The following is a 23,938-nucleotide window of genomic DNA, read 5'->3' on the forward strand; positions in this document are numbered from 1 at the left end:
AGAAAGAGAATGAGGAAATCAAAGTTTGACGAGATCGAGGAGATTTTAGTTCGATGGTTAAAGCATGCAAGATCGCAAAATGTGCCTATTTCTTCCGTCATTCTTAAAGAAAAAGCGATGGAAATTGCTAAGGAGTTGAACATAGAAGATTTCCATTGCAGCAATGGTTGGCTGGAGCGTTTCAAGGACAGAAATAGTCTTTCTTTTAAAACGATTTGTGGGGAAGCCGCAGCTGTTGATGGTGATGCTATAGAAAATTGGAGTGACAGTGTTCTCAAGGACATTTTATCCAGGTTTGATGCCTCGAATGTTTTTAATCTAGATGAAACGGGCTTATTTTATCGTCTTTTGCCTGATAAAACTCTATCGTTTAAGGGTGAAAAATGCACCACTGGAAAAGCCAGCAAGCAACGTCTAACACTTTTGCTGGGAGCGAATATGAATGGAAATGAAAAGCTTAAACCACTAGTGATAGGCAAGAGCAAAAGGCCACGTTGTTTCAAAAACGTTAAATCTCTGCCAGTTGAATATGAAGCAAATTCAAATGCATGGATGACTACAACGATTTGGGAACGGCATATCCGTAAATTGGATTCCCAGTTTTCGCGCCAAAAGAGAAAAGTTGCCCTTATTGTCGATAATTGCACAGTCCATAGTCAGCCCGAAAGCTTAAAAGCTATTGAAATCGTTTTTCATCCTCCAAATGTTACTGCACTTCTTCAGCCATTAGATTAAGGGGTAATTCGGGACTTCAAAAGAAAGTACAAAAAAATGTTAGTAAAGGACCTGATAAAAGCATTGGATAAAAAGGAAAAGTTTGAAGTTTCCGTTTTAGACGCGATCAATTATGTGCATAGAAGTTGGAGCTCAGTTTCTTTGCAAACTGTTTTTAATTGCTTCAGACACGCGGGATTTGTAGCCAATGCAGAATCCGAAGATATCCTCTGTGAAGAAGTCGACCCCGAGCCCTTAGAAAATTTGCTGCAAATTGTTAATGAAAAAGGTTGCAGTGTCAATGACGTAAATGCATTTGTCGATATTGACAATGATATCGCTATTTGTTCACAAGTGACTGTAAAAGATTTAACTTCAGAATTTTTAGATGAAAAACAACACAGTTCCAGCGAAAGTTAGACAATATTTAACATCAATTGAAGGCACAACAGAGGAAAAATTCAAGGCGCTGATGATATTGGAAAAGAAGGTTAATAGCAATCAACAATTCCTGCATCAATCCACTATGTTATGCTATTTTAATGCTCAAAAATAAAAGAAAATGTGGTAACTATACAAAAGTATTTGTATTCCTTTTCTACACATTTATTTGCATGTGTATTACATTCTAAAAATCTAATTTTTCTCAATGAATCCTACTGCAGTCCATTAAAAAACTTCAATGTTTTTTTTTTTTTTTTTTTTAAAGAAATTTCTAACTCTGCTTAAGTCGTCGACAATGTTCGGTCCCTTAAGTGATGACTTAACGAAGTTTTACTGTATATAAAAGCAACTTTCAACTCTACAGGGAGATTTTAATTTAGTATTTAAAGTTTTTGTTTAGTATTTAAATTGACAGAAGCATTTAGACAATGAAATTTAAATTTTTTTTAAATATAATTTTAAAATTTTGATCATTACTATATTAAAGAAAATTAAGCAATTCAATCATAGGAAGTTGCAGCTTAATTATAATTTTAAATTAATTACCGGTCAATCATTTTAAATTAAAACAGTCGCCAACTTTCACCTTAATATCTTCTGATAGATTGTTACTAACAATTTTAGTCACTTTGATTGAAACTTGAATTTATTTTTGTCCGTAGCATCGACTGTATGCACTTTGTGTTCGCCTTTTAAATTGACTACTATCGTTAAAATACATTCATGTTACTCATAGCTGCTAATCATGTGAATAAAAATCGCGATGTTGGATTTTAAAATCGTGTGAATATGAATCACAATGTTGGATTTTAAAATCGCGTAAATGTGAATCGCGATGTTGGATTTTAAAATTGCGTGAATAATGTTGGAAAATGTAAACAAATAGATTCCTCTTTGCTGTGTCACTTCCTGTGGGAAGTTGGGTCACTTCCTGTTATCTCAGAACCTGCTACCAGAAGGCTTTAACTTATTAAGTTATGATAATTGGGACAGGTGGAAAACAGACATTAAAATTCTGTTATTAGATAAAGGCTGTTGGAAATTTATTGATGGAAAAGAAGAAGAGTTAGAAGTTTCAGCTACAAGAGAAAAACAAGAATTTGAATTAAGAAGAGATAGATCATTTTCAATATTGTATTATGCAATTCAGCCAGAATTCAGACCGCTTATTCAAGATTGTTTAGATGGGAAAAAGGCTTGGGAGAAATTGGTTCAGCAAATTGATCTAAAAACAAGAGCTAGACTCATTCAGATACTTGATGAGTTTTTTAGCTTAAAGTATCAAGCTAATGAAAGTATAGGCCTTTTTATTTCTAGACTTAAAACAGCAGTGAAAAAGCTTAGCGAAGCAGGTCATGAATTAAATCAGTTGTTTCAAGGCTTCCAAGCAATAAGACATCTACCGCCTGAGTTCTCCGGTATAGTTCAGTTAATTTATCGTTGGAAGGATGAAGATTTTAGGATTGATAAAATTGCCAAAGAACTGATAACAGAAGAAAGCAGACTTACACAAGTGAAAGCTGACATTCGTCCAGAGGTTAGTGCGTTTAACATTTTTTCTATAAGTAAAGATGAAGAAAGATGTGGAGACAGAAAAAAATCTCATAATAAGAGACATAAATAAGAGACATAAATAAGAATCACGATGCATAATTTTTAGATCTCGTGAATACTTATCGGAACGAGTAATTTTTAAATCGCGCATAAATACGAAAATCGATGTTTGATATTACAACCGTGCGATAACGAAACGCAATATTGAATTTTAAAAATATCTCAATACGAATCTTGACATTGGATTTTACTCACGGAAATACGAATCGCGATATTGGGTTTTAAAAACGATTAAATACAAATCACGATGTTGGATTTTTAAATTGCGTGAATGAGAATTGTGAGTAAGATTTTTAAATCGCATAAAAACGAATCGCAGCAAGTAACTTTTAAATCAGTTAAATATGAAAATCGATGACTAACAAAAAAATCATCTGAATAAGAATAGAATTTTTTCCAATCTACAGCGGAAGTCGTGGTTGTCAAAGCCACCTATTTTCTTCTGAAGATCATTTTCTCAGGAGGCTACTGCAGGGGGGGAGTTCGTCTCAAGTCCGACTATCGTTCGGGCTGCTTGGGTGTCTCTTATTGAACTCACCAAAAATATAAGTTTTTGGAACATAATCGGAAATTTTAAAAATAGGGAGAAAAAAGCGGATTTTTGCTTTTCGCAGAAGTCTTTCATACCTGCTAATATAAATAACAAAAAACTTTCTAACAAGTAACAGAAAATTTGCAATTCACCTGTTAAGCTCATAAAGATGTCTATTTGAGTTGAAATACAAGGTTAAAGGTTGGGTATTGCTGACACATTGCAATGCAGCATTCATAAAGCAAGTATTTCCCAAGTTATTAAGACCTGTAGCTCCTTTTTCTGTAGGACCTATAATGAATAACAATTATTAGAAAAAATATTTTAAAAATAACAGCACTTTTATAATGGAAAACAATTTATTATAATTATTCAGATAGTTGATTAGGATGCAATCTGTTTTCGAGTTTGGGAAATCAAATGGGTGATATTCAGTTTCAAAACTTGTTAAATCTGCACTAAGCATACCTGAATAGTCTAAACAATTTTACAGAATTTTATCAGTATCTAATGATAAATACATGGGTCAGTCACATATAAATGTCTTTTTGAATACATTTTAAGCCGAATTTGTATACTATAAATAATATTTGATCCAAAAATAACTAAATAAAATCAAATTGATAAAAAGCTATGAAGTTTTGACTGAAATAATTCGCATCCATGATTCTGATATTTCACAGTAATTTACTATTTATTACAATTATTGAAATATCACTAAAAAAAATTTTCAAAATTTATCAAATTTTGTAAATTATAATTTAAAAAATAAGTCTTTAAAAAAACAGAAAGAAAGCTACATTCTAAAAGAGGATTTTTTTTTCTTTTACAACACTATAAAAATAAATCACCTTGGCTTTTCTGATCCCATTTTGCATTCATTACATTAGTCATCTCTTCCGGCCATGTTTGATCTTTGTTTCGCACTTAAGAAAAAAGAGAGAATTTAATATTGTAAAATTTGAATATTTTTAAACACATTGCACACGTATAAGTCTTAAATTACCTTCAATGAGAATTTGTTCATTATCTTCAATTCCTAACTGCTGAAGAGAGCTGTTTTCATCTTCCAGCAGTGTGAGATTACTCTAATATAAATTATCATAACATAATCAGTGTAATAAATATAGTCAAAAATTTCAAGTATATTCATTTAGATGGCAGAAAAGATAACAAGGCTAGCATATGACTTTTTTTTTAAATGGCGGTCACTTTGATCTATTTCCCATTGGCCTCAGAAACACTACCCTCTTATTGTTACCAAGTGGGAACCTGTGGCTCAGCCACGACCGTGGAGTAGCGTCCTCCATATCATACAACCACAAACCCATTCATAGGGCAGGTTACATTCACGCAGAAGAAAAAACCCAGAGAAAATTAATCCATGCCTATGGTGGGATTCAAACACACAATCACTGGCCCGTAGTCCAGTACAGTAGACCAGTGATTGGCAGACTAGCATAGGATCCATATAGGTTATGCTTAAAATGAACATTTTTATTTCTAACATTTTTAAACAATTCATTAGGTTTAAAGAAATGATTTAAAACCACTTAAAAAACATTTCTGATAGATGCTATTTGAATTAGTAGAGCAGATAATTTTTAAAAATTCAACAATTCACTACTATATCATAGCGCAGAAATAAACATATTTCTGAAAAATAATGCAGTAAAATGTTCTTAAAGGCTACTTGAAATTATTAAGACAAAACAGCAATTGAATATATACATACATACATATATATATATATATATAATAGCAGAAAAAATATAGTTAGGCAATGGAAGTAACATGTAAAAAAGCACATTGAAGAAGTATATGTTAAAGAAAAACCAAACTTAACTAAACCTAAAAATTCTAGCTAGTTGCCCCTCTTAAAAATTAATTTTAAAAGCTAAAGATTCTTTACAAACTTAAACAGACATTATTTACTATGCTAACAGTTCTCCAAAAAAAAAATCAAGCAATAAATTAAAAACTAAAATTACTTACATCATCTTTATATAACCATAGACGAGTTTCTTCTAGCCTCAAGCGTAGACGCATACATATGAACTCAAACACTTGACGCAATGTTGCTAAGTGGCTAAAAGAAGCTAGATAAGCTAAGTAGCGCTTATGAACAGTAGGTAAATTAGTCATGTACAAAGATGGATTACCACCTAAAGATATGTAAAGAATTTAGGTTATAGAGAAATATAAATATTGGTTGACAAAGCAATTATACTGATGGGCTGCAATACAGAAATAAAACTTATGTTATACTCAATTAGAATTTATTTAACCCATTTAAGGCAAAGGATAGAAATTTTATAAAATGTGGTATTATTTTCACTGAAATATGTTTAAATTACATTCAATAAGACAAAAAATAAGATTCATGCATAAACGCACCATTGGCCAGATTAATGAACAATTCGTTTCGATCAACGCTTATATTTTTAATGAATTCCATTTGCATTCAAAATGCTTAGAATGTTTCTAAGCATTTTGAAAGCAAATGGACTTTGCATTTGATGCATAAATTGATGGTGTGGTTTTTGCACACTTTACATCATCTGTTTGCTTTTTTTCCCCATGCCCATATATTGTATCTCCGATTCTATTAGTTCGTACTTCTATCAGTAGAGCTGCGGATAATGAGCAACCTTTGTTTGAATCGGTAACTTGTAATGAACTTTCACCAGATGGATTGTTCTTGGATTCAGATTTTAATTGGGAAATAGCTATATAAGACCTATAGTCCATAAGTGATATTTTTGAGCTAGTTAAAATTCCATGTAGCTTCCAAAAATTTACTATAACGCCATCAATGATGTTTGTAAATAATGGCCACCATCGTTTCTTACCTTGAATCCTGATGCGGTAGTTAGCTATGGTATTCTCATGTAGGTCTACACCTCGCACGTGCTTATTGTAATCCGAAACAATGTTGAGTTGTGAAATCACAACTTCTTTTTTTGAGCCGCAATGACTCAAGGGATAGAGCATTTGCCTTCCAATGAGGCGAACCCGGTTCGAATCCAAGTGATGGCTGGTTGATACGAATCCTCATCCGGCTGGCACTGACCACAGTGCTGATGAAATATCCTCAGTGGTAAATGGATCATGGGTTAGAGTCGCTTTGCAGTCAGGATAACAGTAGGAGGTTCTCGAGGTTTTCCTCTCCATGTAATGCAAATGCGGGTTAGTTCCATCAAGTACTCCACGAAGGAGAATTTCTAAACAATACTTGATCCAGGAATTCTCTTGTCTTCCGGGTTGGGTTCAAAATTACAAGGCTAAGGAGTTGAACATTAGAAGTCCTAAACCCAAAAATAGGGTTGGCTGTTCAACAACGATTATATGTATATATAAATTTTTTTTAAAAAGAACTTCTTTACTTTCTCTGCGACTGTATCGTTTAGCATTAACAAGTGGCAAAATGGTACCGTTATTAGTAACAATTGTTACCACAGCATTGTCGTTCCATTTCATTGCACATGTTTCTGTATCCTAGCTGAATGCAATGTCGTAGGAAGCACAGTGTTTTCTTTTTTTTCATATTTGTGAAGTCATCCAATATGCAACCACCTATGAGATTTTTGGGAGCTGCAAAGAATCACCTTTCCTTTCAAAATTTCAAATAAACTATAGGAAGAGTAAAAGCTATCAAAATTTATATTTTTCCATCTCAGGTATTGAAACAATGCTAAGTAACTTCAAAATAACGCTTGTTCCTTATGGCATATTTTGTTGAACACTGTTAGCCTCAGGACAATATAACTCTGATAAAAATAAAAACTTAACAATAAAACTGTGAATATACAACAAAACTTCAATAAAACTCTGAAACCTTGCATAAAAAGTGGGTTTTCAAATTTCGCCTATTTCTCATGGAAGCGGCCAATCGTGCGTTAACGCAGCATTAAATTTGACTGAAATTTTTTTGGGATATTTGTATAGTTTTAATTTCGTTTTCAGAACTTACAACTTAACCCTTTATAAAAACATGTAATAAATCTCAAGTGGAATAATTATACAGTTTAAAAAGATGGACTTTTTCAATAACCGTTTGAAGTTCAAAAATTAGCGTGCTTTAAAAATTTCTCAAGAGAAATTATTTACTCTAATTGAATTACAAATATTTTAGAGGTGTCTTTAAGACCCTTTAAAACAACAGAAAATAAAAGTATTGAAAAATATTCGCTACGGTACTCAAAAATGATTTACTAAAATGGTGCGTTTACGCACCATTGGCCGAAAATGGGTTAAAAAGGATCCCATTTGAAAGAGAATTTAATTAAATACGTACCATAAGAAGAAGCTACATTTCCTACAGCACCAGCCCAAGGATTTGCAACAGGTCTACCAGTGTTTGGTTGATGTCTATAAAGTTTTAAAGTCAGCAGGTACAATTCTAGTTCAGGCATGCCATTCCTTGGTAAAATCACCTAAACAAAATAATTTCCTTTCAACAAACAAGGCAGTTATGACCTTCTCAAAATGTTTTGCTGTCATGTTTCCAGATAGGTCATATACAAGTTGCCAGAACATAGGGGTGCACCAACTGTTGATGTGTGGCCTGCTTCTGAATGAAATGATTTTTTTTTTCTCCAGAAAATTAAAAAAAGTGTCAAAAATTTTGAATCGCACATTTGAGTCATCCTTTTCTAATGCGCTCAATTTGCATTGATTCCATTGTAAATCTACGCCGTTTCTCGATCACTTTTTCATTGATTATTGCTACGAAATTCCACATGGTTTTAAGAGACCAAATACTTTTAATACGATATTACAATATGCAAATTTTGAATTTGATAAATTTTTGCCAATTTCAGCATAAATCCAAGTGATGTTTCGATCATTTCTTGGTATTCATAATTACCCATTTCCACATGGTCTTCAGGATTCCGATACATTTAATACGATTTGTGAGCTATAAATTGCGCCTCTAATTTGTCCTTTTTTGATGTTCCTTATCTGTACCGATTTTGTTATAAATCTAAATGATTTTTTTAAAGGCAGTTACTGCTACGCGTTACCATATGATTTTGAAAATCTATTATTTTTTTACGATACTATTACGACAAGCGAGTTTCAAATCGCACATTTAAATAATCATTTTTTCACACATTTTGCTTTTGCCCATTTCATCATAAATCCAAGTGAGGTTGAAATGGTTTTTAGGTATTTATAACTACTAATTTCTACATGGTTTATAAATTCTCGAAACATTTATTACGACTCATGAGTTATTAATAGCACATCTAATTGATCACCTTTTAACATACCTTATTTATCTCAATATCATCTTTTTTCAAAAAGCAGGTGATTTTGAAAATCCAATATTTTTATTACGCCCATTAAAATAATACCTTTTTGACTTGCTCTGTTTTTCTAATTTCATCATAAATTCAAGTGCCGTTCAGATCGTTTTTTTGGAATTTATAACTACTAATTTCCACACGGTTTAAAAATTCCATTACATTTATTACGATATTAAGGAACGTAAATTATAAATTGCGCATTCAATTTATCACTTTTTGACATACTTAATTTATTACGATTGCATTGTAAATCCTATTTGTTTTTTAAAAATTTTTTCTTCAGTTTCTGCAATGCATTCTCAGTCTTAAAAATTATGATTTTTATTATGACTCATTTATCGTTACCCAGTGGGCACCTATGAATCGAAGTCACGGAGGCGAGCAACATTACCCACTAATTCAAATTTATACAGGCATGAAAGCGGACAAAAATAAAAAAGCTGAACTTTTACAATGCAGGTCACTGGGAGGAGGGGGGAGGGAGTGCTCTATATGATACTGAGATTTATTAAAGCAACTTTTAACTATGCTGGGAGATTTTTATTCATTATTTAAAGTGGCAGAAGCATTTAGACAGTTAACTTCAAATTTTGCTTAAATATAATTTTAAAATTTTGACCACTAATTAACATAACACATATATTTAAAAAAATTAAGCAATTATAGGAATGCGTGACTATTAAATTACTTACTAATGAAAAATATATCACATCTTTACAGTAACTAATTCAAGAGAAAACTTACTTCTACTTCTTTCAAGAATCGCGATATTGGGTTTTAAAATCATGTGAATATGAATCTTGATATTGAATTTTAAAATTGCATGAATATGAATCGCGATTTCGGATTTCAAAATCGCGTGAATATGAATCACGATAGTGGATTTTAAAATCGCGTGAATATGAATCGCAATTTTACATTTTAAAATCGCGTGAATATGAATTGTGCTGTTGGATTTTAAAATCACGTGAATATGAGTCGCGATTTTGGATTTTAAAATCGCGAGAATACAAATCGCGATATTAGGTTTTAAAAACGCTTAAATACAAATCGCGATATTGGATTTTTAAATTGAGTGAATAGGAATTGCTAGTACGATTTTTAAAGTGCGTAAAAAAATTGCAAAACGTAATTTTTAAATCAAATACGAAAATCGATGATTGATATTAAAATCGTCTGATTAAAAATCGCGATTTTAGCAGATTCCGGTGCAGTTCCTAATATTTAAAATTCCGAAAATCAGCCAAAAAAAAAAAATCAAATATCGGCTGTCAAAACGAAACACTTAGACTAGACTCCTTTCCATTCTATAGCGGAAGTCGCGGTAATCTGACTATCGTTCGGGCGGCTTGGGTTTCTCCAATAGTACTTCCCAAAAATTTTAGTTTTTGGAACATGGTCAGAAATTTTCAAAATTGGGAAGAAAAAAAAGCGAATTTCCGCTTTTTCGCAGAAGTCTTTCATCCCTGTTTATATAACTCTATAAAATGCTCAGATTTTTTTTGCGCTTTCATTCTGTAAACTCAACAGTTTTTTTTTTTGTTAGAATTTATATGGCCTTTCATTAATCTACTTACTGAACAAGTGGCCCATCACTCAAAAAGGTTGTGCACCCCTAGGATAACAGCTCAATACCAGAAACATCTCATAAAACTCTTTTTTGAACAACTTGGAAATATGGCTAGTTACATAAATATGACCTTTGAATTTAACTGTTACATTCTTGTTCAAGTGAATTGAGTAAAAACATAAGCCAACACTAACAACAAAAACTATCTGATTTATTATCAAGGTAAAATAAAAAGTTTTCTATAAAATTTTGCAAAATAAGTAAAGAATTTATAAAGTAAAAAAATAAATAAATTTAAAGAAATCAAATGTAAAATACAAGTTCGATTTGAAATTATGACACACCTTAAAGATTGATGAATATTTTTACCTGTCTGGGCAATTGAGGAGAACCACCATACCACTGAGAAAGTGCCCGCCAAACAGCTTCAGGTACTAACTCAAAATCTCTGCCTCTCAACAAAGTTGGATTTTTACGTAATCTTCCCCCTTCTCCAGTCAAAAATATAACCTTTAAAATAAAATAAATCAGTAAGTTTACATCTTAAAAGAACAATGCAACCATATACCACCAGTTTTTTCCATTGTGTTTTTAAGTTATATAAAAATCAATAACGACTTTTTGACACAAAGGCAATATTTGATACTAGAAAACTGATTCTTTATGGCATTTTTAATCATTAAAAATAATTTACTAATTTCATTTATTATTTATTAATTTCCTTTAGTTAAGTAGCACTATAATTAAGAGACTTAAGATTTCCTTAAATACAGGGTATCTGCTACATTTTAGATTCTCAAACTCATGGTTTTTCATGACTTTACTAGACTAAATCCAAGAATTTTTCATGACCTAACGAAGTTACTATTTTCTCGGACAAAAACACAACAATAAATTTAAAAAAGCATTATAATAACATAAATTGAAATGATAGATATAACCAAAACTGTTATACTCTGCATCTTCATATTTATAGATTTTAAATTGAAAAAAAAACAGAGTAAAGAAAGAGTTGAAACAATAAAATAGCTGAAAAAAATGCAAAAGCAATTTTTTTTTCCTTTTTTTCTGCAGTATTATATTCCAAAAATACTTTTCAGTTCACAGGAAAGGAAAGAAAAAATCCCGATTTTTCTGCTCTAATTTCGGAATTAAAAAAATTCGCCAATGACTGGCTTGCTTCAGCAAGAATTTAAATTGGATAAAATAAAAATAACAAATAATAACAAAAATTCTGAAATCACAGAAGTTTAAAACATAATTCGCTTGAGAAATGATGTTTTTTCTTTTATTTTTTGAAAGAACACCCTAATTTTTAAAGAACATTATAAAAACATTTTAAATTTTAATAAAATATGACTCTGAGTGGGGATTTTGTTACAAGTTCAGGCATTCGGAACACCATGAAATGGGGGAGGGGTAAATTCCAGTTTAAAAATTAGATTTTTCGGCAACCTAAATCCTTGACTTTCCATGATTTTTTTAAAAAAATAGTTAAAATCATGACAAATTTTGTTCAATACCGAAACTCATAACTTTCCATGATTTCTCATGACTTTCCAGGCGTGCAGATAACCTGTAAATAATTACCTGTAATAACCTGTAAATTAATGTAGTTTTGACGTCTAGTCAACAATGCAACCAAATTAATTTGGTGAATTCATTTGATTGATGATTTGAATATTAATGAAATCGATAAAATATTATTCCACTTGCGATTTCATCCACAAAATTTGCAAAATATTAAGATATATTAAAGACTTTAAAAACATAGGCAGTTTTTTTCCAACAAGCTTATATTACCAAAAGTACAAAAAGAAAATTAATGCTTAATATAATTACTTACTTGGTAGACATCAATTTGAATTAATTAGTTGATCAGCGACAGTTTTCTAGAAATTCTTTAAATTTATAAAGCAGATATTATCTATTTATTTTTAAAAAGCACAAGTCTAAATTATAGCAGATTGATAATTATACCAATAAAAAGCCATGCTTGCATGATAAAATAATGTCAAATTTCAGGATTGCTGGACAAAATAATTAACAGAAACATTACTTTTTAGTGTTGAAGTTTTTAATTTTGAAAAATAAACAGAATAAAAGCAATAACACCAAGAGAAAATATTTTAAAGGTTTCATGCCAATGAGAGCTAAACATTATTAATAATTGAGTTTTTTTTATTAAGGTATATTGACATAATTTTTTTGAAAATAGTCTTCAGGGAGCACAGCCAAATTTTTCAACAAAAGTAAGCACTTATTTTTTTTAAAAAAATTTCATAATCACGATATGCAACAAATAATAAAAAAAATTTCTTCATACTGTTGAAAGTTCTTCATATATATATAACGTCGTGGTTGAGTGGAAGGATAAAAACAGCTNATTGACATAATTTTATTGAAAATAGTCTTCAGGGGGCACAGCCAAATTTTTCAACAAAAGTAAGCACTTATTTTTTTTAAAAAAATTTCACAATCACGATATGCACCAAATAATAAAAAAAATTTCTTCATACTGTTGAAAGTTCTTCATATATATATAACGTCGTGGTTGAGTGGAAGGATAAAAACAGCTCTTAGGAAAGGAAAGAGGGTACAAAATTTATTTATTATTTATTAGAAAGAGAACGGTTATCAAAGTGGACACGAAATCGTTGTGCTTCTCAATAAAAGCTACGGAAAATCTTGCAAAGTAAATTTTAGGGAATAAGGGAAAACTTAGTAATTGTAATTGGTTTATTAAATAGGTCATGTGATGCCCACAAACAGCAAAGGGAAAAAAATTTTACTTTTAATTAATGCATACTTGAACCAAAAATAAATTAATAGACAGGATACGAATTTAAGAGTGTGAGAAAGAGCTTCGTTTTGAATAATAAATTAAGAAAAGGATTTACAGAAAAGAAATAACACAAAAAGATTAATTGAAGCTTTTTATGTTACATGTATATATAATATATACATAATATATATTCGCAGAAGTCTTTCATCNTTTGCACGGTTTGGCTTACTTTTGAAAGAGTTATCGCTATTTTTGTGATTTTTCCTTAATTTATGATAACCAGTGTATAATATATACATAATATATATATTCTTTTATACAAAAACTAATGCGTAATTTGGTAATCATTGCAATGTAAAATGTAAATTTAGATTCAATAAGAAACTTAAATTAGAATCTTTATGTATAATGCAAAAATAAATATGATGAGAATTGCAAATGGTAATTCTTAAATCCCTCTTATGATAGTTATGAAGCATGATTCCTAAATCTGTCTAGCACAAATTCTAATGCATGACTCGTAAATTTGTAAAACTGAGAATTGTGATGCATGATTTAGAAAATATTTAATTAAACATTACAAAGTGATACGTATTTACATATCACTTTGTATGATTCAGAAAGCATTTTAATGCTATAAAAATCGCTAATAGCTTTAATGATTTAGAAATCGCTTTAATGAGATCTTTGACACGTGATTGGTAAACCACTTTCATGCCAATCACGATGTTTGATTTATAATTCACGGAATCTAAATAACTACATTTTATTCATTAGTGGAAAAACTAAATGTAAAAATCTGAACATAAAGGATAAAAAAATTATTGATCCTAATTAAAAAATTAAAATAACGAAGTTAAGTATTAAAGATAATAATATTTGTCCATCATAATAATGAAGTTAACACAATGACTACATTTAGAATTCGAAGAAACACTGCAGATCTAGCAGTAACTGCTATGTACAAAAGCAAAAATTATTTGCTAGAGATTCTGACTTTCTCGAGGTGAATGATAATCTGGAGAGAAAAACGTAAAAATTATATATTCCACTTTCACCTTCAAGAATTTACTCAATGGAACTTTTCGAAAATTATGTGAGTGCAAATTTTGTTACAATTTCATATTTGATAGCATGATAAATTGCATCTATCAGAAATTACCAGACTTTTGGTATTAGAAAAGTAAAACATTAGAATCTCAGTAAGCCCCTTCCATTCTCTTCGAATTGAAATAAAACATTAATTTTCATTTTTCATTTAAAATTTAGTACATGGTTATAAATAGCTAATACTAGGTATGGTTTCGTTTAATATTTCCATTTCACTATTGGTTTACCCCCACACCATACTTGTACTTTGTAATCCAATCACAGGAGAGGATAAGGGAATTTTTATAAATTTTGATCAAACTCCCACTTAGCTGACCTTAAATTATTCTTCAGTAAAGAAAACAGCGAAAGGATGGAAAAGAAGGGAAGTGATTGAAATTTTTATTATCTTGGTTAAAGTTTCTTTTTTTCGTGCTTTTTATAGGAAAGAATTATTATTTTAAACATTATTCTGAGAAAAATTAAAAAATTTTCCAGGATCTTATCAGAGAATTCAAGGACTTTTTGAGGACCTGATTATTTCCAACAAAATTAAAGGACTTTCAATGTTTTTCGAAAACCGGGAGAACCATGCATATTAACAAAATGCAAAATAATTACTAAAGGCTAAACATGGTCATGATAAAATAAATAATTTCTGCCAAAGATCTCTTTTCTTGATTACATTAGGCACACAAAAAAAAACAAGTTACACACAATTTTAAATATATTCAATATCGACTGGCTTGTTCTATTTGTCAAATTAATAATTACTTCATTATGTAAAAAAAATCAATTTTAATTAAAAATTATAATTAGTTTAGCTTTATTATAAAAAGTTATTGAGTGATTTAAATAAAAGTTGTTATAAAAGCGTATTCAGCAAAGCATTAACAAGAATAATATTATTGATTATACTAAATTTATAAAGATATGTAAAGAATTAAGCAAACTAAGAAAACTTATAATTCATATTATATAATAAATTCATATTACTAATGTAAATTACGGAATGGCCCTTATTAAATTTTTATTAAAATTTTTTACTTAATGAAATGATTAATAATACTTTCAATAATTTTGAAATGCAAATAATGAGTAAAGAAATTAAACATTTTTGTCAGAAGTAAACTATTATATGGTCCCTACACTTATAATATTTAACAAATCTGAGATTACTGAATTTTTTTATTTCAATTATTTTTAAATCAAATTACTAAGAGATTATTTAGAGTTTTTTGGAAGGATAAATCTGAATAATACATGATTTTTTACTGCATTTTAGATAAAGAAAGCCCCTTACTTCATACTTTTTCAAAATCCTGCCTCTAAATATTATTGTTTTTTAATAAAAAGAACTTGAGAGTACTGGAAATCTTAAAATTAATAATACACTAATAAAAAGTAATAAGTAAAAGAAAAAGTAATAAAATACAATAAAAGGTTTAAAAAAATTTATGCAATTAACGTATGGCCTTCAGGTAAAAATCTTATTAAATTCTTACTTTTTTTAAATTAAATGTATAAAAGGGAAATTTTAAGATGATGAAGCCTCGTGAATGTAGACTACTCTGAGAAAATATGTTCCCAATTAGTGAATGATTCCCAAGTCAAGTACTGATCAATAAATAGAAGAACACGAGTAGGTCATTGGCTTGCCCTTGGCGAAAACAATGGCCAATGAAAAAATTAACAAGAAGAATAAAATTTTCTTTTGCTAGTAGGGAAAAAATGTGGCACTGTTCAGTTGATCTCCGTGACGAGCAAAAATTTGTGAGATATTTCAATTCCAATTCAAACATGTGAAAATGAAGTCTGTAATTGAGAATCTCTAGCAAAATATAGTCGCACATGATAGAGCAAGAATCCTTTAAACCCAATCCAGCTCAACATACACACATGCAAACCTGCAAATATTACATCAAACAGGTAAAATAATTGGTTCTTTCATACACTACAGATTGACGGTATGCCGAAATGGTTAAATGAATTATGAAAACCCCACTTTTTGCACTGGCCACAAAATTGACATGGTAAAGAAAAAAAATTTTATTTTTGAAAAAAGAAAATTAAGCACTTTTTAAAAACACTTAATGAAAAAAACAGTTTTAATAGCTTTTAAAAACAAAAATCGAAAAGAAGCACCTATAAGCATTTTTTAAAAACGCTACTAACCTTAATTAAAATTTCAATTTGATTTTTGGTAAGTAGGGGTACTAAAAGTATAAATCTTAACAAATTTGTCAAATATTTTTTTCAAAATGATGGCAAATTTGAGCACAAATCTAAAAAATTTTTATGCAATACTAACAGCTCTACAACAAACTGTAACACATAAATTCCAAAATAAATTTGTATTCTAGACCAATAATACTTGTGTTTTGGATTAAAATCTTTAAAAAAAATTAAAAATAGAACTAAATATGTAGTTCAATGTTGATTTTTTAAAGTAATATTCTAAACATTCTTACTAACTGCAGCATAAAATAACAAATTCATTCTTAGACGTTAGCTTTTACTTCAAAATGTAGCTAACATTATGCAAAATTATACGCAAAGTTTAAAAGAATTCCATAAATTTTTTTTTTAATATAATATTTGTTAGCATAAAGAGATTTTCTCAAGATCAGCCCAGTCGGATACCCTGTCATGTGATTTGATTATTCAATAAAAATACTAGAAACCACGAGAACATTGAAGTAAAATTTATCAATATTAACTGTTTATTATTATGGATAATAATTTTTAAAATATATTTGGTCTATTGAAAGTTTTTAACATTTAATTATTATTGTTCAAAACTTTTACTAAATTTAACCAGAAAAGTTAAAAGTACTATGTAACATAATAAAATTAATTGTTACAGAAGAGATAAATGAAAAATTAAAGGTAAAAGTTTAGAATTCTTTATATAACTAAAATAAATATAAAATATTGATATTCAAATTGATATGTTTAATATTTATATATATTTTAAAGCTATAAAAATCGCTAANCAGCATTTTTCAACAAAATATAAATATATATATATATATTGATAATTAATGCATCATGTAATTCAATAAAGAAAATTAATAATAACAATAATTTTGATAATAATGTTTATAGAAAGATGCAATACAAAACATATTTTCAAAGAACAAAACAATGACAATATATTTTCTCAATTATTTATAAGTGTTAAAAAAATTTGCAAAATAACATGAAAATAATTACTTTTAAAGTATTCGGTACAATTAAAGACGTATTATCTATAGATGTAGGACGTTGTGGCACATATGACATATTCCTTCGATTCACATTAGGAGAGTGATTTGGCGTCCTCAAAAGATCTGGAGGCTGGAGAAAAAAAACATCTTTAGAGCTAAATTTTTACCAAACCTTATTGATTTTATAAAAATTAATACTATTTTCAAATTCGATATCAAGAAAGAAAGAAACATTTAATATTTGCTTTAATATATAGCTTCCATTTTCTCTAGTTATTAAAAATGTATATAATGAATTAATAATATGACTCAAACAAACACATACAGTTATTTAAGAGTTTATTTTATAAAGCTCTATCTCTTAATATCATGTTTAAATAAATTCAGTTATACTCTTTCAAATTAGAAGAATTAAAATTATAACAATATTTATTTTTAACAAAAACATAAGAGGATATGCTAATGTAACAAAGCATATTATTAGCAAAAAAAATTAATATTTAAAGAATAAAATAACGTTGGTAATCCTCCTTCACAGCTGCATATCCTAGATCAAACAAAAATAAGCTGAAAGTTTTTACCAGACTTTATTTTTCATAAATTGATATCTTTGTTACAAATTAGTAGTTCAATTGAGATTTGTTTGTTAAAAAGAAAAGATTGAGATATTTGTCTTCATTTAATCTAATACTTATTCTCCTTTTTTCAGGAGCTATTATTATGTGTTTTTCCAACTGGGTCATCACATGCATAACACAGGTTGGGATCTGTCGGCTTAGAATATATTAACATGCTTTTTATTATTTTGTTTCAATGAGTCCATTTAAATTTGATAAAAATCAAAGAAAATTATTACCTTCATTAAATTGGGAAACATCTATCATTATCATATATGTTTCGATTGGTTAAGGTAATTTCAGTGGTCAGATGAAGTGCGCTACCAGAAGCGAAACTACTAAAGTCGCTACTTTTTTCCACAGTCTGTAGTGTAGTTTGATACAAAAAAACCCTGTTTATTTCAATTCCTAGCAACTACTTTATATGTTAGTTAGAAATAAAGTTCAAATGCAAAAAAAGTTTCGAATCTGATTGATGCAAATCCTTTGCGGGCCCGTAACGTATGCAGTGAGAATGCCTCTGTGGCCAAGCATTAATAAGATCTATGCTTGATGCTCAGAAAAATTGGTCGAATTGTTCCTGAGAAATTGAAAATTCGATTTCACAAGAACTAGAGAGTACGTTTTTGTGCATGATGTTTCAACTTGAAATATCGTCTGCATTAAGTAATTAGTAAAGTCACCCCGTCAAACCATTAAGATTGAGCCCTAGAACGTGAAAATCCGATCATTAGATCAAAAGTTATTCAGGTTGGTCCGTTTTTTGTTTTTTGCACTGTACCTTTATTTCTTGGAGGATATAAAAAAGCATTGATCACCTAAACCAGAAATATTTAATAATTTTCTAGCATTTCTTAAATTCCTGTTGAGAAAAGCATAGAGTTTGAAGGTTAAAAGAGCAAATTCGTAAAAAGTGCTTTAGATTAAAAAAACTACTTCATGTTAACATGAATAAAAGCTTCTTAATATCTCCTCATATTTTACCGAGCCATTTTTTTATTCAAAGTCATTTTGAATATTGGTGAAAATTAAGTTTTTCAGTTAAGTTTGTCTTCCAAAAGTAGCGCGAAGTAGTGACTACATTTCAAAAGTAGTTTGTAGTCGCTACATTTTAAAATAAAGTAGTTAAGTACAATCGTAATAAAGCAGCAGTAAACTACAAAGAAAATGTAGTTTTTCTGACCACTGGGTAAGTTAAACGCTGTATACTGAACATAAATAATCAGCAGCTATTTAGATAATTATTTTTCATCTCATATGAATTTCGCATTTTATAGCATAAATGACAGCAGCATTATTTTTTAAATTTTGGAGCTGAGTTTATCAACTCTTTTTCCAAAAAAAAAAAAAATTGAATCACTTTTTAAGTGATTGCTTTTGTTTGCTATATCTTTTTTTTTCCTTTTTTTTAATTTGCTGCAAATGCTTCATGTTTTACAAAACAAGCAAAAAAATCATTTAAAAAGGTTAAATTGCTCGTATTGCAGCTTGTGAATGAGGGGGGAAACAGATTGGTGATTAATTTAGTCGTTAGCCCATCTTCAAGCATATTTTGACAAATCCTATTATTTTTTTTTCTTTACCTGCCTATGTCACATTCTTCTTTGCAAGCACAGAATGTTAGTTTTGAATATGCCTATATATACTAATAATTGCCGATAGAAAAACAGTCACATTTACAGTAATTAATTAAAGAAAAACTTACTTCGTACAAGAATCGCGAAACTTGATCTTAAAATCGTGTGAATGCAAATAGCGATCTTGATTTTAAAAATCGCTTGAATATGAATCATGATAATGGATTTTGAAATCACGTGAATATGAAACTCGATATTCAATTTTAAAAATGAGAAAATACAAACTGCGTTATAGAATTTTTAAATCACGTAAATACAAATCGCAATTCATAATTCAGTGTAAATATGAACCACAACGTGTAATTTTTAGATTGTGTAAATACGAATCACGATGCATAATTTTTAGATCGTGGAGCAGAATCCCAATGCCTTATTTTAAAATCACGTATAAATATGAAAATCGATGCTTGATATTATAACCGAATGAACAAATCATTGGATTTCAAACTAGCGTGAATACGAATCGCTACATAGGTTTTTAAAAACGTATAAATACAAATTGTGATATTGGATTTTTAAATCACGGAAATAAGAATCGCAATTACGATATTCAAATCGCGTAAATAAGAATCATAATGCGCAATTTTTAAATTACATAAATACAAAAAGCTATGTTTGATATCAAAATCGCGTGAATAAGAATCGAAATTTAGCAGATTCCGGCCTTGGGACTTCTAAAAGGCTCATTTGAAGCAGCGATATCTTAATTACGAAAATACGAGCAACCTGGCGTGCGGGTAAAAATTAGGAAAATCTTATCTTCTGCACGGAGAAAATAGCTAAAATAAGTAAAAATGTGGAAGGGTTGGCAGCTATGTACTATGAATTTTCTCTTTATCTTTGAAAATCGGAAATAAATATAATTATTTTACTTCAAAGGCTGACTTTTCTAAAAGAGCAAAATATTTATTAAAAAAAAAAAGAACTTTTAGATAATCTGAGTTTTCGATAGAAAGGCAGCAATTCGAGAGACAAAAGTCTCATAAAAAAAAAAAAGCGGAGATCCGCTTAAAAGCGGAAAAATCGCATCCCTGAGATTGGAAATTTTATGACAAAATAGTTATTCTTGCTATAAGAGTTGAAAAAGAAAGTTTTAAAAAAACACAAGATCTTATTACTTTTGGGAAACATACTGGACTTATAGATACCTCAAGTTCAAATGAATTCCCTTTGCCTGATTTTATGGGTATCTTAATCAAATTCCCTGACATTTTGCAGATTGATAAAATTTCCGAAATTTTCCCACTGCTCCCCAATTTCTCTATTCTGTGGCTAACCTGCTTTCAGTACCGCATACTATGCAAAACAAATTGTCACAAAATGATGAAGCAAGTACATATCTTCTTACAGATCAACTATTAAAATCCCAGAAACTAACATACTTGTAATGTGTTGCTTTTAGTTCGCACTAAAGATGTTCCACCATTACCCAAAGAGTCAGGGGAAAGCGCATTGGAACTGCTGTCACTGTTAAAAGAACTCAAGATGCTGCTGATGCTCTCGGACAAAGAGGTCGACGATTCATCACCAACACTAGTCACGCTAGATAAAATAACATTGGAACTACCATCGTCAGTTTGTGCAACACTTCCATCTACCCGACGCTGCATCTTACTGTTTCTTTTCAGACTACCAGATGGGTAAGTGGGGGTGCAGCAGCCACTGGCCAGTGGTCCCTAAATAAAGAAGAGGCAATTTCATTATGGCAGAGCAGATTTAGTAAATTGATCAACTCTGAATGATCAGTTTTCAACATTACTACGACTCATTTTTCACTGAATTCTAGAAAGATACATTATATTAATAATGTCCCATAGAAAGAAACAGAATTGAGATGACTAGTTATTGAATATACATAGATCAAGATAACTGTGTTTCTTGAGAACTTATATACAATTAAATAAGGAACAAGAGATTATGTCATAGAAGGCATTTAAACAATAAATAAAAGCTTAAACACACACACACACAAATATATATATATAATATCATGTGGAAATCCATTTCGGGCAAATCCGTGGTTAAAATTATGTGCAAAACAGGCAATTTATGTTTCCCTTTTCTATTTTATATTTTTTTCTTAAATAAATATTTATTTTCTAAAATTATTTATGGTCAACTTCTTTAAATTATCCAGTATAATATTACCTTGCGCATATCCATTTCGGGCCCATCCTTGGTAACTAACAAATCAAACGCACTTCAGCAATGCAGTAAGAACGGCACTTTAAAACAAAACTCCTCCAGTTACACTCAATTTGCGCTTTTGTTTTCATATCTTGCAATCTGACAATCTTGTTACGAAAATATTTTTTTAATCATTCTTGAAAAATTTCCTGCTCATGTAAGTACATTTGAATTCGCTACTCGCTTTATAGAATTTGCTTTATTCTGTTTTTTCTTTTTCTTTTATTTTATTTTCTGTTTTTACGTGTTATTTTTACTAATATATTTTGCTTTGGCTATATTGATACAATATCAGAAAGCACTCTTTTTTGCGGATATAATCGTGTGGGCTGATGAAAAGATTATATCTTTTATTTTCCGGACTTTTTAAAAATTTTTTTATCCTTTTTTCCTCCCAGTTGTTTTTTTTTTATTATTATTATTTTCCTCTCCCCCCCTTTTTTCATGTCAGTAATTTTTCTTTCTTTTATCTTCATTTTGAACTTCTCTAATGAGTTCTGTTTACTTGCAGCTTATGCAGAATAAATGAAACTTTTTGTTTTTCTTAATTTTCTTTGTGTTTTTTTTTTGTATTTATTTATTTTGTTGTATATATATGTATACTTGTTGTACATATATATACATATACACATTTTCCTCCATTTAGAAGGATAGAACTCATAACCTCTGCCTCACCAGAGCAAGGACTTTCACCGCCATTCTCCTCCGATACACACCGTAACATCCTACTTAGAGAAAATAGTGACTTAATGGAAACTCTGAAACAGGAACTGTTGATAGGACCCTGGTTCTCTACCTTACTCTCATTTTTAGATGGAGATAAAGGTTGTTTCTTTGAGCTGTAATTTTATTTATCTCCAGAATTTTCACTTTTACAGGGTTCTAATTGACATGATGGATGATAATATGATTTCATATGTGCCACTTTAATGGTATCCATAGTTCTACGCTTTGTCGAAAATGCAATGTCTTTGACCTCATGGGTTAACCTCAGACAATTGTCGCTTTCTTCCATAAGATCCAAAATACTTATTCAATAACTTTTCAGAAAACTCTTAGTCTACCTTTCAAAAAGGCCTAAAATTACAAACAACTTTTCCTAGTGGATAAATCAGTCATCAGTGTTTTGAATCATATTGTTTTTAATCTCTTAAATCTTGAATATTGATTGCACGCAGACGAGCAAGTTGTCTTGCTTCTTTTGCTATTAGTATCTTATTTAGTGGTGTTATAGGCAAAAGTGACAAAAGGTAACATCAAAGTTAACTATCCTAGTCTTTTTACTTAACATCAACATACATCAATAACATATCAGTCAACGTATTGTTAAATTTCTCTGTTAGATCATTTGTTTAAGGATGGTAAGCTGCTGTAATAAGATGATCAATATTTTTGAAGTCTAAATAATTTTGCTACTACCTTCAAGAGAAAGACAGCTCCATGATCTGAGATTAGGACTCTTGAAAGCCACCCTTTAACAGAATATTTTCAAGCAGTAATTTTCCATCTCAAAAGCTTCAGCATCGGGGAGATATTTTGTTGTCACAAATCTGGTCAAATAGTCAATGCACATTACAATCCATTTGTTTCCTTGAAGTGACTTCGTAAAGCTTCACAGTAAATCAATTCCTATTCTGTGAAAGGGTGCTTTGGCAGCTGGTATTGGTATCAAGCTCTGGGTGGCAAACATTTGCGTCATTCACATTCTTTACAATGAGACTTGTATCGTCTAACACTTAGTTCTTAACCCTCTTTTATTATGCCTAGTGACTGTATGTCACTAAGATATGCTTTTCACTAGCCTTTCAAGATCCATTCTCCCACTAGAGATGAATGGCTTAATTCTCCTTGGTGGCTTAAGGGCAAATGTCTAATATGGTACACTGATGGTTCAAAGATTGGTCTCAAATCAGGAGCAGGAATTTATTGCTCCAATGATGGTACCAAACTTCACTTTCCCGTGGGAAGCTATGCCACTGTTTTTCAGGCTGAGGTCTATGCCATTATCTTGTGCTGCAAGATATGCTTAGACAGGGGATATTAAAATATGACTATCCGCATCTGTTCTGACAGTCAGGTTGCTCTCCTATCACTGTCAAAGTGTAAATTCACCTCTCTGCTAGTGTGGGAATGCTTTTCAGTCCTCTGTGACCTATCTACTCATAACAGGGTATACCTGCACTGGGTACCTGGACATATGAGTATTCTTGGAAATGAGCTAGCTGATG

The 23,938-nt window shown here is 30.1% G+C and overlaps 1 protein-coding gene across 2 annotated transcripts in view; it reads right to left on the reverse strand.

Moving 5' to 3' along the window:
• Nucleotides 1-23,938, reverse strand: part of LOC107451889 (Ubiquitin specific protease 32) — a 103,400-nt gene that overhangs the window by 48,791 nt on the left and 30,671 nt on the right. For both annotated transcript variants that reach the window (XM_043050113.2, XM_043050112.2), the window contains 8 exons: nt 20,906-21,199; nt 17,277-17,399; nt 10,556-10,696; nt 7,602-7,740; nt 5,300-5,469; nt 4,311-4,392; nt 4,156-4,230; nt 3,457-3,595 (listed from right to left, as the gene is read on the reverse strand). In XM_043050113.2, the coding sequence (XP_042906047.1) occupies nt 3,457-3,595; nt 4,156-4,230; nt 4,311-4,392; nt 5,300-5,469; nt 7,602-7,740; nt 10,556-10,696; nt 17,277-17,399; nt 20,906-21,199 (1,163 nt within the window). The remainder of the gene's footprint in view (nt 1-3,456; nt 3,596-4,155; nt 4,231-4,310; nt 4,393-5,299; nt 5,470-7,601; nt 7,741-10,555; nt 10,697-17,276; nt 17,400-20,905; nt 21,200-23,938) is intronic.

Source organism: Parasteatoda tepidariorum, chromosome 2 (genome assembly GCF_043381705.1).
Source record: "Parasteatoda tepidariorum isolate YZ-2023 chromosome 2, CAS_Ptep_4.0, whole genome shotgun sequence".
Taxonomy (NCBI): Eukaryota; Metazoa; Arthropoda; class Arachnida; order Araneae; family Theridiidae; genus Parasteatoda; species Parasteatoda tepidariorum.